The 14,637-nt window shown below is 38.1% G+C and overlaps 1 protein-coding gene across 4 annotated transcripts in view; it reads left to right on the top strand.

The window, feature by feature from the left end:
• Positions 1-14,637, top strand: part of TMOD1 (tropomodulin 1) — a 130,968-nt gene that overhangs the window by 65,993 nt on the left and 50,338 nt on the right. For all 4 annotated transcript variants that reach the window (XM_072596724.1, XM_072596725.1, XM_072596726.1 and 1 more), the window contains one exon: positions 14,161-14,317. In XM_072596724.1, coding sequence (XP_072452825.1) covers positions 14,161-14,317 — 157 coding nt within the window. The remainder of the gene's footprint in view (positions 1-14,160; positions 14,318-14,637) is intronic.

The raw sequence follows: 14,637 nt of genomic DNA, 5'->3' as shown, positions 1-14,637 counted from the left end.
AGATCAAGAAAAAGGAGGGAAGGAAGGAAGGAAGGAAGGGAGGGAGGGAGGGAGGGAGGGAGGGAGGAAGGAAGGAAAAGGGAGGGAGGGAGGAAGGAAGGAAGAAAAAGAAAGAAAAAAGGAAAAGAAAGAAAAAAGTGTAATAACCCTAATTTTCTATTAATCTTCATTCTGTTTCTGGGCATCAGCTGCTCATTGTTATCAATAAATTCCCTATCTGGAGGTCAGTGTATTTATTCACTGACTTTATTAAGCAATACTTTCTTGTATAAAATGTAGAAAACCTTATTCAAAGAACCTAGAAAAAGTCCCCATTCACTCAAACCTTTAGTCAACAGTGCAAGTATAAAACAGTGCAAGTATAAAAGGAATGAAGGAATTATAAAAACGGTACAGCAGCAATCCTCTACAGAACCAGCTACTTTCTCACCATGTTTTGTTCTTTTAGATTTCCCTGAGAAGACTGAGATTGTAGTTTACATAATGTAGTCTGAACACACTGCTGTCAGGGGCGAAATGAAATATCAACCAACTTCTGCCACTCAGTTTTATAGGGCATAAACTCTGAAGCCTAATTATCACTTCTTAAATGACTAGTTGGTTAGCTATTTCTGGGCAGCCTGGTATTTTTCTGCACTGACAGTCCCCTTGTACTCTCTGGACTAGACCTCTAGGGTTCATTCAGTTTTGAAACCCCCATCCTATGGCCATGATGGGTAAGATCCCAATAGCCATCTCCCAGACCTGACCATCCTTCTTCCCGGCAATTTTCTTGCCATCTGCCCTGCTGCTATACCTCTCTTCCATCCCACCCAATCAGCTCTTGCTCTGGAAATAGTAATTAAATCAATACCATCATGGCTTCTGGAGAAGGCCTATTAATTGACTTTCCTATGGCTCCACTCATTACCTTAATAACTTCCTAGTATAAAGTCAAACGTCTTTGACTACCACTATCTTTTGTCTCTCTTTTAGAAGTAAGCTCCATGAGGGAAGGGACTTTTTCTTTTCTGTTTGTATTCCCAGGATTTAACACTGGGCTGACCCTTAGTAGGTACTGAATAAATGCATTTTCATTCATCCATTCCTAATGAAAGGTGCCAGACAAATGTAGACTAGGCAAATGTGGTCCTAATTTTTCACAAAAGAGAAGAAATTGGATTCTGCAAACTACAAAGGGGTAAATTTAATGTGGATTCTTGTAAAATGGATAATGAAGAATGTGTGGACAGTTAAATATATTCAAGATGGACTTACTAAGAAAAACTCATGTCAGACTAATCTCATTTCCTTTTTTGACAGGATCACAACACTACTGTATTGAGGGAATGCTGTGGGCTGAATACAGCTGAATTTAAGCAAGGCATTTGACTAACTCGTGGTTTTTTCGTGGACAAGATGGCCACATGTGGACTGTATGCTAGTGAGCTAGATTTGAAACTAGATGAAAGTTCCTAACACGTTATTCTGGATACAGAAATAACTTACTAAATATTTCTTGAATTAAGTTTAATTGAATTGAACTTTTGAATGAATTTTGGCTATTTATCCTGGAAAAGAAAACACTTGGAAGAAACATGATAGCAACCTTCAAATATCTGAAGAACTATATATGGGTTAAGAAGGGAAAGCAGGGACTCATAGGTAAAAGGATAAAAAAAAGGCTTAAATCAACATAAGGAAGAACTTCACTGCAACTAATCCTCAATTGATCCTCAAAGATATTGAGGTTCTTTGAGAGGATAGCAAGTTATTGTGTTCATCCTTCACTGCCAAAGACCATGCCATCAGAGAAATGATGACATGACTTGCACTTGCCTTTGTTTTGAGTGAGGGAGGGCCGTGCAGGTCACCAGCCTCACTTTCTCCTCCTGAGTCATCTAGGTCCAATGGACAGATGTAGATCAGGAAGACAGGAGATAACCCTGGATACAGCTTTTTAAGCTAAGATCTTTAACAGGTCTCAGTTTGAGTGATGAAATGCCCAATTAGGGATTAAGGCTAGGTAAGAAATGAGACAGAGAATGGTCTATTTTACCAGTCAAAAAAAATTAATCTGAGAGGTTAAGACCCTCAAGATTTCTGAGCAAAACAGAAGCAATTGCTATTTATGTTCCCTTTGAGCCAAGGAGGGCCCAAACAATGACCAAATGAGGCTTGGCCTGGGACCTGCGGGGTTTTAAATAGCAAATAGAGTTAGTGTTTATCTTCATTTTGTCCATGTTGTATGCCCCTAGTAGTAGTCGGCTCTTCAGGTCAAGGGCTGTATCATTTTTGTCTCTGTATTCCCAGTACCTAATACTGTGCTTGGAATATAAATGATAATTAATAAATATTTGCAGAATTGATTGAGATCTTTAATTCAATTTGAATTAATTCTATTCAATAAGTAGTTATAAGTGTCTCCTTACAGCCCTACTCTACTATGTCCTGGGAATATAAAGATTAAGTCAGTCCTTTCCCTCAAGGAGATTATTATAGTCTACTGAAGGCATTTGAAATATGGCCAACATAGAATTGATAAGACTTGGACTGGATGAGTAGGTGAAAGAGAGGAAAGATTTAAGGATGATTTTTAAGATTTTTGAACCTCCAAGAATGGGGATGGTGTCACCAAAAAAAAAAAAAAATAGAAGTCAGGAGGAACATCAGGTTCTTGAATGGTAGTCTTCTCTGGTAATATGTATGACCCTGGGCATGTCACTTGACCTCCACTTGCCTTGATTTCTCTATTTATGAAATTAGAATAATAATAGCACCTGTCTTTCGGGATGGTCATGAGGTTCAAATGAGGTAGCTGTGCTTGGCACACAGCAAGTGCTATTTAAATGTTAGTTATTATTGTGAAGAGTAAAAAAAGAATAATAACTTAGATCCATCCACCATGCACTTTCCCATTCTTTTTTAGATTACCTGAAATTTTAATTGGGGAGTGGCAGATCATGATGCACCATAGACATGAATACTCAGATAATCAACAGTTGATTCCTGGGTCTATAAATCAGTGTAAAACCTACCATAGAAACTCAGAGAATGGGAAGCTCAGTGCAGGCTAGAGCGACTGGATCACGTTGTGATTGCATCACAGACCAGATGAAATGGAGCTGGGCCTTGAAGGATGCCTAAGTTTTGATTAGGTGAAGGAGAGAGTCTAAAAATCATGAGCTGATGTAGCAATGGGCCTTGCAGGCAAGATAACGAGGCATCTTCATTTAGCCTTAGTGAAGACGCTGGGGATGAGCCATGTCTTTCCGGGACATTAAAAGCCATTTAAGACAGGTGCCATAATGGATAGAGGGCCTAATTTGGAATCAGAAAGACCTGAATTCAAAATCCTTACTAGATCTGTGGCCCTGGACAGGTCATTTAAACCTCTTTTTATCTCAGTTTCCTCATCTGTAACATGAAGATCATAACACCTACCTCAAAGGATAGTTGGGAGCATCATATGAGATTAACATATAAAATACTCTTCTGAAACATTATGTAAATGCTAATTATTAACATTATTATTGCTGTTATTTTTATTATTAGATTGCACACATTCTCCCAGGGATACCTACATTCTCTTCCAGAACTTTAGACAAAAAAAACCAAACCTGCTTCCCACATTCCCTAGCAGTGCTAGCCTTGTAAACCTAGAGATTTTGTATAATTTGTAATAGCTCATCCTGACAGGTGGCACCCAATAAATCACACTCAAATTTCCCTTTAAAAACAGGAGTGTTTATTGAGCACAAAGGACTGCAATAGGCACAGATTACTTTGGGGAAATTTTAGTTCAGAAACAAAAAGGGATGAGTGGGGCAGCAGGGAGCATGAGGTATTTGACTTTAACGAAATTCTAATTCATTTACTAATCTAATCTTGGGACATGCAATAGAAAATGGAGACTATAAGACGGTTATACTTTTTCACAGTTATAGTACCTTGGAAAGGGTTAGCATGAAAAGCCTTGGCTGCAGAAAGCCATAAAAATAAATAATTGTATAATATAGTCAGTCAGTACTAAGAAGGTTCCTAATCTCTTTGAAAAAAGGGATTGTTTTCATTCTTTGTATTGGTAACTCCAGGACCAAAAACAGTGCTTAGCATGTAGTAGTAGGAGGAGGAGAAGGAGGAGGAAGAGGAGGCACTGAATAATTGCTTGTTGATTGATCCTTAGAGATACAATGATCAGTCAATAACTATTTCTTTTTTCCTCTATAAACTTTTTACCCTTCTTAGTATTTTTTCCCAATTACATGGAAAGATAGTTTTCAACATTCATTTTTGTAAAATCTTGATTTCCAAATTTTTCTCCCTCCTCCCCCTTCCCCAAAACACCACGCTATCTGATATAGGTTTTACATGTACAATCATGTTAAACATAGTTCACATTAGACATGTTGTGAAAAAAGAATCAGAACAAAAGGGGAAAACTACAAGAAAGAAAAAAAGTGAAAATAGTATGTTTCAATCTGTATTCAGACGCTACAGTTCTTTCTCTGGACATGGATAGCATTTTCCATTATGAGTCTTTTGGAATTGTCTTGTATCGTATGGCTGAGCAGAGCTAGGTCTGCCATTAACTATTTCTTAAGCGTCTACTGTTGCCAACCACTGTGGATTGAGGATACTCCCCAAATAATAATAATAAGGCAAAAGACAGTCCTTGCCCTCAAGGAGCCCACAGCCTAATGGGGGAGACAGCACTCCAGTGATTACGTACAAACCAGCAATATGCGGGATAAACTGCTAATAATCAGTAGAAGCAAGGCACTAGAAGTAAGGGAGACTGAAAATGGCTTTCTGTAGAAGGTGAGATTTTAATTGGGTTTTGAAGGAAGCCATTCATTAAAGGTAGAGATGAAGAGGGAGAACATTCCAGGCATAGGGTACAGCCAACAAAAATGCTCAGAATCCGAGAAAGGGTGTCTTACTCCAGGAATAGCAAGGATGTCAGTGTATTGAATTGCAGAGTGTGTTGTGGGATTAAGATATATAAAACTGGAAAGATGGGAGAGAGGGGAAGGACAAATTATGAAAGAGCCATCCAAAGAAAGCCATAGCCCCACTCCTAATCTCTAGCTTTATACCTATCGCTCTTTCCGCTGTGTTCTGGACCAAAGCACTTTGGGTTCAGAAATAAAAGTCACACCTTCTATCATCTTGTGATATGACTGTAAGGAAAGCAGGAGGAAGAGGAAATACTATTCTTGCTCCTTTTGCCTCAACTCTTCCTACCATGGTTCACGTTTCCTGAGGCCATCTTACTCCTTTCTTTGGTTTCTGGCATCTTCTGGTGACTGGGGGTGCATTTGTACTTCTCCCACATTTTGCCCATCAGGAATTTAGGGGTGGTCTGCTGCTTGAAGGAACAAGGTCCAGTGGAAACTGAGAAATCCTGCTCAATTTTAATGGAAAGCAGTCCAGTCAACCAAGCAAGTCAACAATGTATTTATTAAACACTTTACTACATGTCAGGCCCTTGCTAAATCACATGGTTCCAAGGCCCATGTTCTAAGGTCTTTATTCTGGCTTTGTCACCTCACTAAGCAGCTAGAATAACACACTTAATTTATAACCAGACTATGTATTAAAGAGACAGACAAGGTAGGAGATTGTTATTACTGGTGCACTCCTTTTCTTTTTTTTCAGTTGCTTCAGTCATGTCTGACTCTTTGTGACCCTGTTTGGGGTTTTCTTGGCAAAGATATTGGAGTGGTTCACCATTTCCTTCTCCAACTCATTTAACAGATGAGGAAACTAAGGCAAACAGGGTTAAGTGATTTGCTCAGGGTCACGCAGCCAGTAAGTGTCTGAGGTAAAATTTGAACTCAGGTCTTCTTGACTTGAGGCTTAGTGCTCTATCTACTCTACCACCTAGCTACCCCCATATGCTCCTACTTCAGAGGAAGTCCCTAAGTGGAAATAAAACACGAGGTTTTCCTTTGGGGTAGACACAAGAGAAATTAATTGGCAAATCTGTAAAATAATTTTTAAAAATAAATAATAATATCTTACATTGACACAGTGTATTTTAAGGTTTACAAAGCAAATTTATTCAATGATCTTGTGTGGTGTTATATGATTATTATTATCCTCATTTTTACAAATAAGGAAACTGAGCCTTAGTATGGTAAAGGGATTTATTCAAGAACACACAACTATTAAGTGCTTAGGACCAGTTCTCAAGCAGGAGTTTCCTGACTTTCAGCTAAGACTGCTTAGTTAAATAGATCAAATTGAACATATTTTTTTCCTTAAATAAATGAGAATTTGGAAATCCAACCACGGTGTTTGATATATGTCACTGAAAAGCACCAATGATTGAGACCCTTGTTTATGGCAAAATACTTCGTATCAGAGAATTCGTGTGGATCCCTAAGTATTTTAAATATATACACAAATCATGCATATGTAAATCTATATATATAATATATATAAGTATTTTTAAGGCAAAAAATCTGACTTGATCCATACTTGGATAAAATTTCATGTTACTTTATGGATAATGATAATAATTGTACAATTGTTAGGTGTTTTATTACAATGTCTCCTATTAGCAAAACTCTTAATAGTATATTTACAAATCTATCCATTTTTCACTTTATTTAAGACAACGGGACTTCTTAACATCTGTGTAAAAAATTAGACTAATATTTTGACATTTCAAAATAAAAGTCCTAACTTTAGTTTTACTTAATTTTTTAAAAATGTATTTTAAACAATAAGTGGAAGCTTCAGGAAAAAGTCCTGTTGATTTCTGTTCTTCATTTCCAAGGCAGCATTAGAGCTGGAGAGGACCATAGAGATCATCTAGTTCAATTATTTCACTTGATACACAGTAAGACCAAGAACAAAGAGGTTAATTGACTTATCCAATGTCACTTGTTAGTGGCAAGCTGAGACCAACCCCAGATCTCCTGATTGATTTCCAGTCCTTCCCTAACCATTGCCGTATTGTTCTCATGAAGATTTGTGTGTGGGATCTGGGCAGCTGCTGAGATGTTTTGGCAGAAATACTCTCCGAGTCTCTGGAGAGAAGAAGCCCTACATTTTCCTGTCTCTTTCTTCTGGTCCCATTCGAAGGTCATAAAAGATTCATTGTTCCTCTTGCAATGGTCAAGAGACCATTTCCCATCCTTTATTTTTTCTCCTGTATCCAAAACAAAGAAAGATAAATGTTCGTAGATTTTATGTTGAAGAGATTCATCATAGAGGATTCCCTTTCCCAGGTAATAGCACTTCCTCCTATGTCTCCTTTATAGGAAATGAAAAAAGATATGGCTCTGATGGCAGTAAAGATTTCTGATGTATGAACTGTGGCTGGATTTAGAATCCTCAGAGAGAACTAGGTGCCTTAAAACTTACTAATTGTACAGTTTTGGGAAAATCTTTTACCCTCTCTCAGTCTTAGTCTCTTGATCTGTAAACTGGATATAATATGGCCTCAAGTACCAGAATGAGGATCATGATGGTAGTGAGTCAGGAAGTTGTTGAGTCACAATCATTTCAGTTGTGCCTGACTCTTTGTGATCATATTTTGGGGTTTTCTTGGCAAAGACACTAGAGTGATTTGCCATTTCCAATCACTTGAGTTCAAATTCAATCTCAGACACTTACTAGCTGCGTGAACCTGGGCAAGTCACTTAACCTCTGTAAATTGGGGATAAAGATAGCACTACCTCCCTCAGCTATTGTGAAGATCAAATGAGATATTAATTCTAAAGTACGTAACTTAGTGCCTGATACTTAATGTTATATAAATGCTAACTATTTTTATTATTATTGTGATAAATTCTATATGTGAAGTGCTTTGGCAACCTCAAAGTGCTATTTAAAATGTGGGTGAGGTACAGCTGTTGGTTGTTGACCAAAATGACGTCACTATGCTAGAGTCAAGTTTCAATAAGTCCAACTGTGACTGATCAGACCAATACCAATGTTCTACCGCAGGTCCGGCATAAACAGTCAGTGTGAACATTTGAGGTGGATACTCTAAATTTGCTCATTCTGTGTTTTCTTTGAGCTGTTTCAATCTGCTTTGCTCACAGAGCACACACAGCACTTTCTCTGATGTGGACACACCATGCTGAGTGGTCCTGTGCTAGTGTCTCCCATATCGCACAATCAATTCCAAAGTTCTTAAGTGAGACCTTGAGAGTGTTTTGTATCACTTCTTCTGGCTACCCTATGAACACTCACCCTGTGTGAGTTCTCCATAAAATAGTCTTTTTGGCAAGCGTACAAATGGGGTACAGATAGGTCCCAGAAATAATGATCTGGGGATGTCATAGATAAAATGCATACAAATGCACATATCCAATAAAGAAGTTCTTAAATCTGAGGTCTGTGAACTTTTTAAAAAAATTAATTATATTTCAATATAAAAAGTTTCCTATACAATTTTATATAGTTTATGAGTTTAAAAACATTCTTCTAAGAAGGAGTCCACAGGCTTCACCAGACTCCCAAGGGTTCCATGACACAAAAAAGGGAAGCCCTAATCTACAACTTTAGACTAGGACATTCTATTATCAGTACTTCCCACCTTAAAGTGGAACAAAGGTGTCCCTCACATATAGCCACATATAGCATGGGGTTGTTGTGTGACTCCAAAAGAGGAATAATAGATATCTCTCTGCCTTCTTCTCCCCCAACCTTTCTCCCAGGGAGACTTTACTTCCTGACAGGAGGAGAAGCAGGAAGCTGGGGTCCAAAGCCTGTCCACTCTGCTCTCCTCAGAGAGGAGGAGTACCAACTGGGCTAGAATTATATCTATCCATTCCCCTAAATATCATTAATCCAGATTATCAGATTCAAGCTAAACTTCATTAATTAGGAAAAAAAGATCTAGTCTTTATCTCCAAAGCTTGACCCTTTCCCTACTACACATCAAACACCAATTCAACAATGAAAACACCTAGTAAGTAGCAAAGAAACTCATTTGTCCAAGTCAATGGCAAAACGGAAATCAGAGAGAGTACATATAGAAGAATATTTACCAGACAATACAGAGTGAAGGAGCTTTCCCATTAGAAATGAGATAATTCAGCAAAACCAAGAGGGTCCCTGATCTTACCCAAGGGGAAAAACTCTGAAGCCTCTAGTATAGCAAGCTGGGGATAGGGACATAGTGGAGACTGCCAATCCTCTCATGTCAGCTTCTTCCCAGAGTCTTATTCTCCCTTCAGCAACCTGAAGTGAGGTGGACATCATCCACCTTCTCTCTCTAATCTGGAAGCCAAGAAGCACCTGAAACAACTGCACAGACCCCCGCTGCCAATAGTCAGGAGTGGGTCCACCAAGCTCTATGCAAATGTCAATTTGGGCAACAGATCATGGAATTATCTTTTTAGTTCACTATTGTTATTTTTAAGTAACAATTTTTAAAAAGTAATCTGTTCTTCTCACTACCTCCTCTTCCTTATTGAGTAAATTTTTAAAAAAATCAAGTCCCTTGCTACATATCTATATATCCTGAAAAACAAATTCCCCCATTAATGATGCCTAAGAAATTTCTTTTTCTGCATTTAGGAGTATTTTAAGTTCATCACCTCTCTATCAGAAGTTGAATGGTATATTTTATCTTCAGTTTTTGGACTTACGTATTAATTAGAGTTCCAAAGTCTTTCAGAATTATTTTTCTCTATAATTTTGTCATTGTACAGATTGTTTTCCCGGTTTTGCTCAGTTTGTTCTGCATCTGTTCATTGAACAGTCTCCCAGACCCCAATTTCCCTTTTGTGTTTCCTGACTGCTTGGTGAAGGGAGAGAGGAGGGATGGGAAGGGGCTAGCATTTCCAAGGGCTGCTTTTCAGGGAAAAGCCTAGAATAGGCTTCTCAGGGTAAATAGGTACATTTAAGCATATTTGATAATAGTATATGAAGCTTATCAAGAACTATGTTACACACAGAGACCCTGTGTTGTCCTGTAGGGATCTAAGTCAAAGATTAGGCACCAGAGTGCTTCCTGTTTTCCCAAGGAACAGTGGGAAAATCCAAGGGGATTGGAACTCAGGGAAAGAAATGTTGAAGTTTCTTCATTTTAGCATAAAACCGTATGGCTGAGAACCTCATGTCCCACAATGGTTTTTGCAAAAAATCATCAAACAAATTTTGTCCTAAAGGATCCATTGATTTGAAATAATTTCTGTAATGTGCACTTTGTGACTGTGTTGTAGATATGAATTTATTAATTAAGACACAGCTCATGAAAAATTTGTGGAAATTTGAGCAGGGGCTAGGTTGGAGTCTCATTTTTCAGGATCTGTAAAAAAAATTTGTTGTTGTTCTGTGGTGTCTGACTCCATTTAGGGTTTTCTTGGCAAAGATACTGGAGTGGCTTGCCTTTTTCTTCTCCAGGTCATTTTACAGATGAGAAAACTGAGGCAAAGAGGGTAAAGTGACTTGCCCAGGGTCACACAGCTAGGAAGTATCTGAGGCTAGATTTGAATTCACATGATGAGTCTTCCTGACTCTAGGCCCAGCACCCTATCCACTGCACCACCTAGCAGCCCATGAAAAGAACTCTGGCTAACCAAACTGACGACATCTGATCAGTATACAGTATAGCAGATTAGTCAGAGGACTTGGATTAAAATCTCAGCTCTTCGACTTTGTATTGCATTACTTTCAACAAGTCACTTTAGACCCAAGTTTCTTTCTCTATAAAATGAGAGAGTTAGACTAGACATTTTTCTGATGGCTTCCAGCTTTAAATTCTGGTTTTGAGTATAGGCAGGAGGATGGTGCTTGTTTGTAAGTATCCTCGAGCACTTCACAAGAATATATTTCTTGATAAATTATGCATATGCTAATTACAAATTCATTTATTAAAGGAGAGTTCTTAAATACCTTTGTTAGCCTCTTTCTCTTTACTTAATTACCAGAAAAGTAGAAAAAAATTGCATTTCTTTTTCAGCGTTTTACTGCATGTTTGAAATGTTTCTCCAGATCAGCTGGCCTCCTCCCCACCCAACATGAAGCAAATTAGTGGGTTTTAAAGACATATCGTATATTTACTATGCATGGTTACTACCAGAAATCAAGAGAAAATGGGTGTGGGAGATATTTTTCTCAGTTATCTTATTGGTTAGGAACTAGTCACATATTGCAACAGTTAGCAATTCAAGATAACATTTTAAACATTATATTTAGTTTAAGTATGATTGACTTATTGTAGTATATGATATTATAATAAGAAGCCTTTTTATCCTATATGACCTTGGTGATTTACATTAAATCAATTATGGGTTTATATTTATATATCATGTTTTAATATTTATAGTTTTCAAAATTTCTGTATAACCTTGGAAAAATCATTTAACTTCTCTGGGCATCTATAAAATCCTCATAATGAAGAGATTAGACTAGATCAGGGGTGGGCAAACTCTGACCTGTGGGCTGAATCTGACTTGCTACCTATTTTTGTACAGACCTTGATCTAAAACTGGTTCTTATATCTTTAAATGCAATAAAACTTTATTTAAAGAATATAAAAATTATTCTTAGTTCACAGTGTCATACAAAATAATCTGTGAGCAGGTCAGATTGGCCCATGGGCCATAGTTCACTGACCCTGGATTTGATGACCTCTGAGGAACAATCATATTCTAGATCTGTGATCCCTATTATCCATCATGTGGCCCTGGATACCTTGAAGGCAAACATTTTCCTGAAGAAGAATACCTTTTATAAAGGGGAACTGCTACCTCTACTTTGGGACCATTCTGGGTATTCGAAGTTTTTTCTTGTATCAAACCTGAAATTTGCCTCTAACATCTAAACAAAACAAATCTAATTCCTCTTTCTCATGACAGGCATTCAGATAGCTATCATGGCTTCTCCCAAGTGTTCTGGTTTGTAGTCTTGATATCCCCAATCTTTTCAGCCATCTTCATATGGCATGATCTCAAGGCTCTTCATCATTCTTCATAGTCTTCTGGATGTGCAGTCTTCTGTTAGAGACTTCCTTCCAAGTCAACAGCAAGCCACTAAACTCTAGAGCAGCGGTCACTAGGCTGAGGCCCTAGGGACAGATGACATTAGCCAATCCTTCCTCTTTACTTGCCCTCAAGGCAATGAATGGTAATTCTCAGGAACTCCTGAATAGGAAAAAGGAAACAGACCTTAGTCAGGAATCTGAAGTCTAGGAACCTTAGGCCACCAGGACAGGTGCATACTGATTACCACGGGCTTCTCATGTAAGTAGTCATGATCTGTTAGGAGGTGGAGTGCGGAATAAAGCTGGAAGGGAGAGGAACTCTCCTGCCTTACTACACTCCACAGTGGAAGTTCAAGGGAAAGGGAGAACTAAGCCGTTTCACATCTTGTTTTTTTATAAATCACAGTGAATGGTGTATATCTTCCAACATGACTCTGCTGGGCTCTTAGCTCTGAGTTACCAGTCTTGGAAGCAGCCCAAGTCAATGGGAATCAATTAAAGGAGCACCTTTTGTACCTCAGCAAGGAGTTTTCTAGGGCCCAATTACCTGTAATTTCAAATTGATTGGGAGTATTCATTAAATTGATCAGGAGGTTCTCATCCTCCCACGTTCACAAATGAAAGTTTTCGTCTAATACTTTGCAGTTCCATCTTTGGCTTTTCAACTTTTCAACACAACAATAGGAAGAAACTTAAAAATAGCCTGGGTTTGGGTAACAACAGCAACTGTGTCTCATCACATGCTCCAAGTGAGACCTGAATGTAAGTTAACCTATCTTACACTTAGGGAATTTCTTGGCACTCTTCCAAAATCCTTTTGAGTTTGACTTCCCTGTCTGCTTGTTATTCCCCTCAGAAACCTCTCAAACTCCAAGATTTTTTTGTTTAATCTGTAGTTTAAATCCATTTACAGATCATATCAAAGTTTAATGGCATAGGAAATAAATCCTTCATAATATTTTTATCATATGTTAGACTGTAGCTATCTGTCATGAGTATAAGCTCCATTTTGCTTAAAGTGAATACTCCCATAAATAAACCTGTTTTTTTCTTAGTCAAGCATCTGTAGCCTTTCACTGAAGGATAGATTTGAAAATAAAAACGTTGATTAACTCTATATCTCTTTCATCTTCTCTGAGTCCTACTGATTACTTGGAAATGTTTCTCTGAGCTGCTCCTTCCTATTTTTCCAACCGCCACGTAATTCAGGCCTTCATATCTTGTACATGGATTACTGAAAATAATGGTCCCTATGACTCCGGTTTGTTTTGGTATCCCTCCATGCAGTACACAGCTGCTGAGATAATCGTCTCTAAAATACCAATTTAATCAATCAGTTAACATCTACTCTTTGTCTAGGAGTGTGCCTGATGCTCCATAAAATCCCAGCCTCTCATTTTGTCTTCAAAGCTCTCCAGTTACCACCCTGCCCTGCCACTCACTTTAATACCATTTTCAGTTCCTTTTAATCTCTTAAACTTTGATCAAAATAATCTGCTGACTGTCCCCTATATATGACTTATACATTCTCATACTTTTGTCCATTTTCTTCTCCCTGGTCCTCCCAAGTCTATCCTACACGTTCTTCAAAACCTAATTCAAGATCATCTTCTCAGTATGTACTATATTAATTTCTACTTGCTGATATGTTGAATTGTAAATGGATTTAAACACTTATATTTCCTTAATGAGATGGCAAATTTCTTTCGGGAAGGGGTCATTTCTGCCATTTCTTTTGAAGTACTGTTCCTCCTTGCTCCTTTCTCGCCATTAGCTCATTAGTGCATTGGACAATCAGTAAATATCGTTGACCCCTTGACAGCGTTGACTGACTCTTGCCTCAGATATATTTTTCTGAAATTCTAGTTTTCATTGATGAAATCATCTGTATTAAGATGAGTTTCCTGGAAAACATAACTTTTTAGCTGTTAATCATTCTCTCCTCTCTCCTCTCCTCCCTATCCTTTTCCCTCTTCTCCTTCTCCCCTCCTCCTCTCTTTCCTCTCTCTCTTCTCTTTTTCCTCTCCCTCTCTTCTCTTTCCTCCTCTTCTCTCCTTCCTCTCTTCCTTTTTCTTTTCCCTCTCTCTTTTCTTCCCCTTTTTTCCTTTCTCATTCCCTTTTTCCTTCCCCATTCCCTTTTTTCCTTCCCCACTCTCTTTCCTCTCCCTTTCTTTTTATTCCTCCCTTCATTCTTTCTCTCCCTTCCTCTCTCTTTTTCTCCAATTTAGAATGCACTATTGCCAGCAGGACTGAGACAGAAGGATCAGACCACAAAACCACCTACAGGCCCATTTAAAAGAGATGACCTTCTGGATCACTTGGAAAAGCAAGCTAAAGAATTTAAGGACCGAGAAGATCTGGTCCCCTACACAGGAGAAAAAAGAGGTATCATCAAATATTTCTCCAAGTGGGCCATGGCCCTGCTGATTGAGTTCATAAGATAATTCTAGGTCCTATGTTTTGCCATCTCTTTTCAACATTTTGCTATGAGGTATGATTTTTATGCTGCAAAAGATGTTCTAAAGGCATAGGTCATGCTGTTATTTGACAGAACAGCATATTAATAATCAGTATTTATAGGAAGCTTTAAACCACAAAGCAGTTTTCATACATCATCTCATTTGGTCCTCATGGCAACCCTGCAAGTATTATTGTCCCCATTTTACAGATAAGGAAATTAAGACTAAAAGAGGGTTCTTTATGTG

Source organism: Notamacropus eugenii, chromosome 3 (assembly GCF_028372415.1).
Source record: "Notamacropus eugenii isolate mMacEug1 chromosome 3, mMacEug1.pri_v2, whole genome shotgun sequence".
NCBI classification, from domain to species: domain Eukaryota; kingdom Metazoa; phylum Chordata; class Mammalia; order Diprotodontia; family Macropodidae; genus Notamacropus; species Notamacropus eugenii.
Note: the sequence above shows the minus strand (reverse complement) of the source record. Positions and strands in the feature narration are given on the sequence as shown.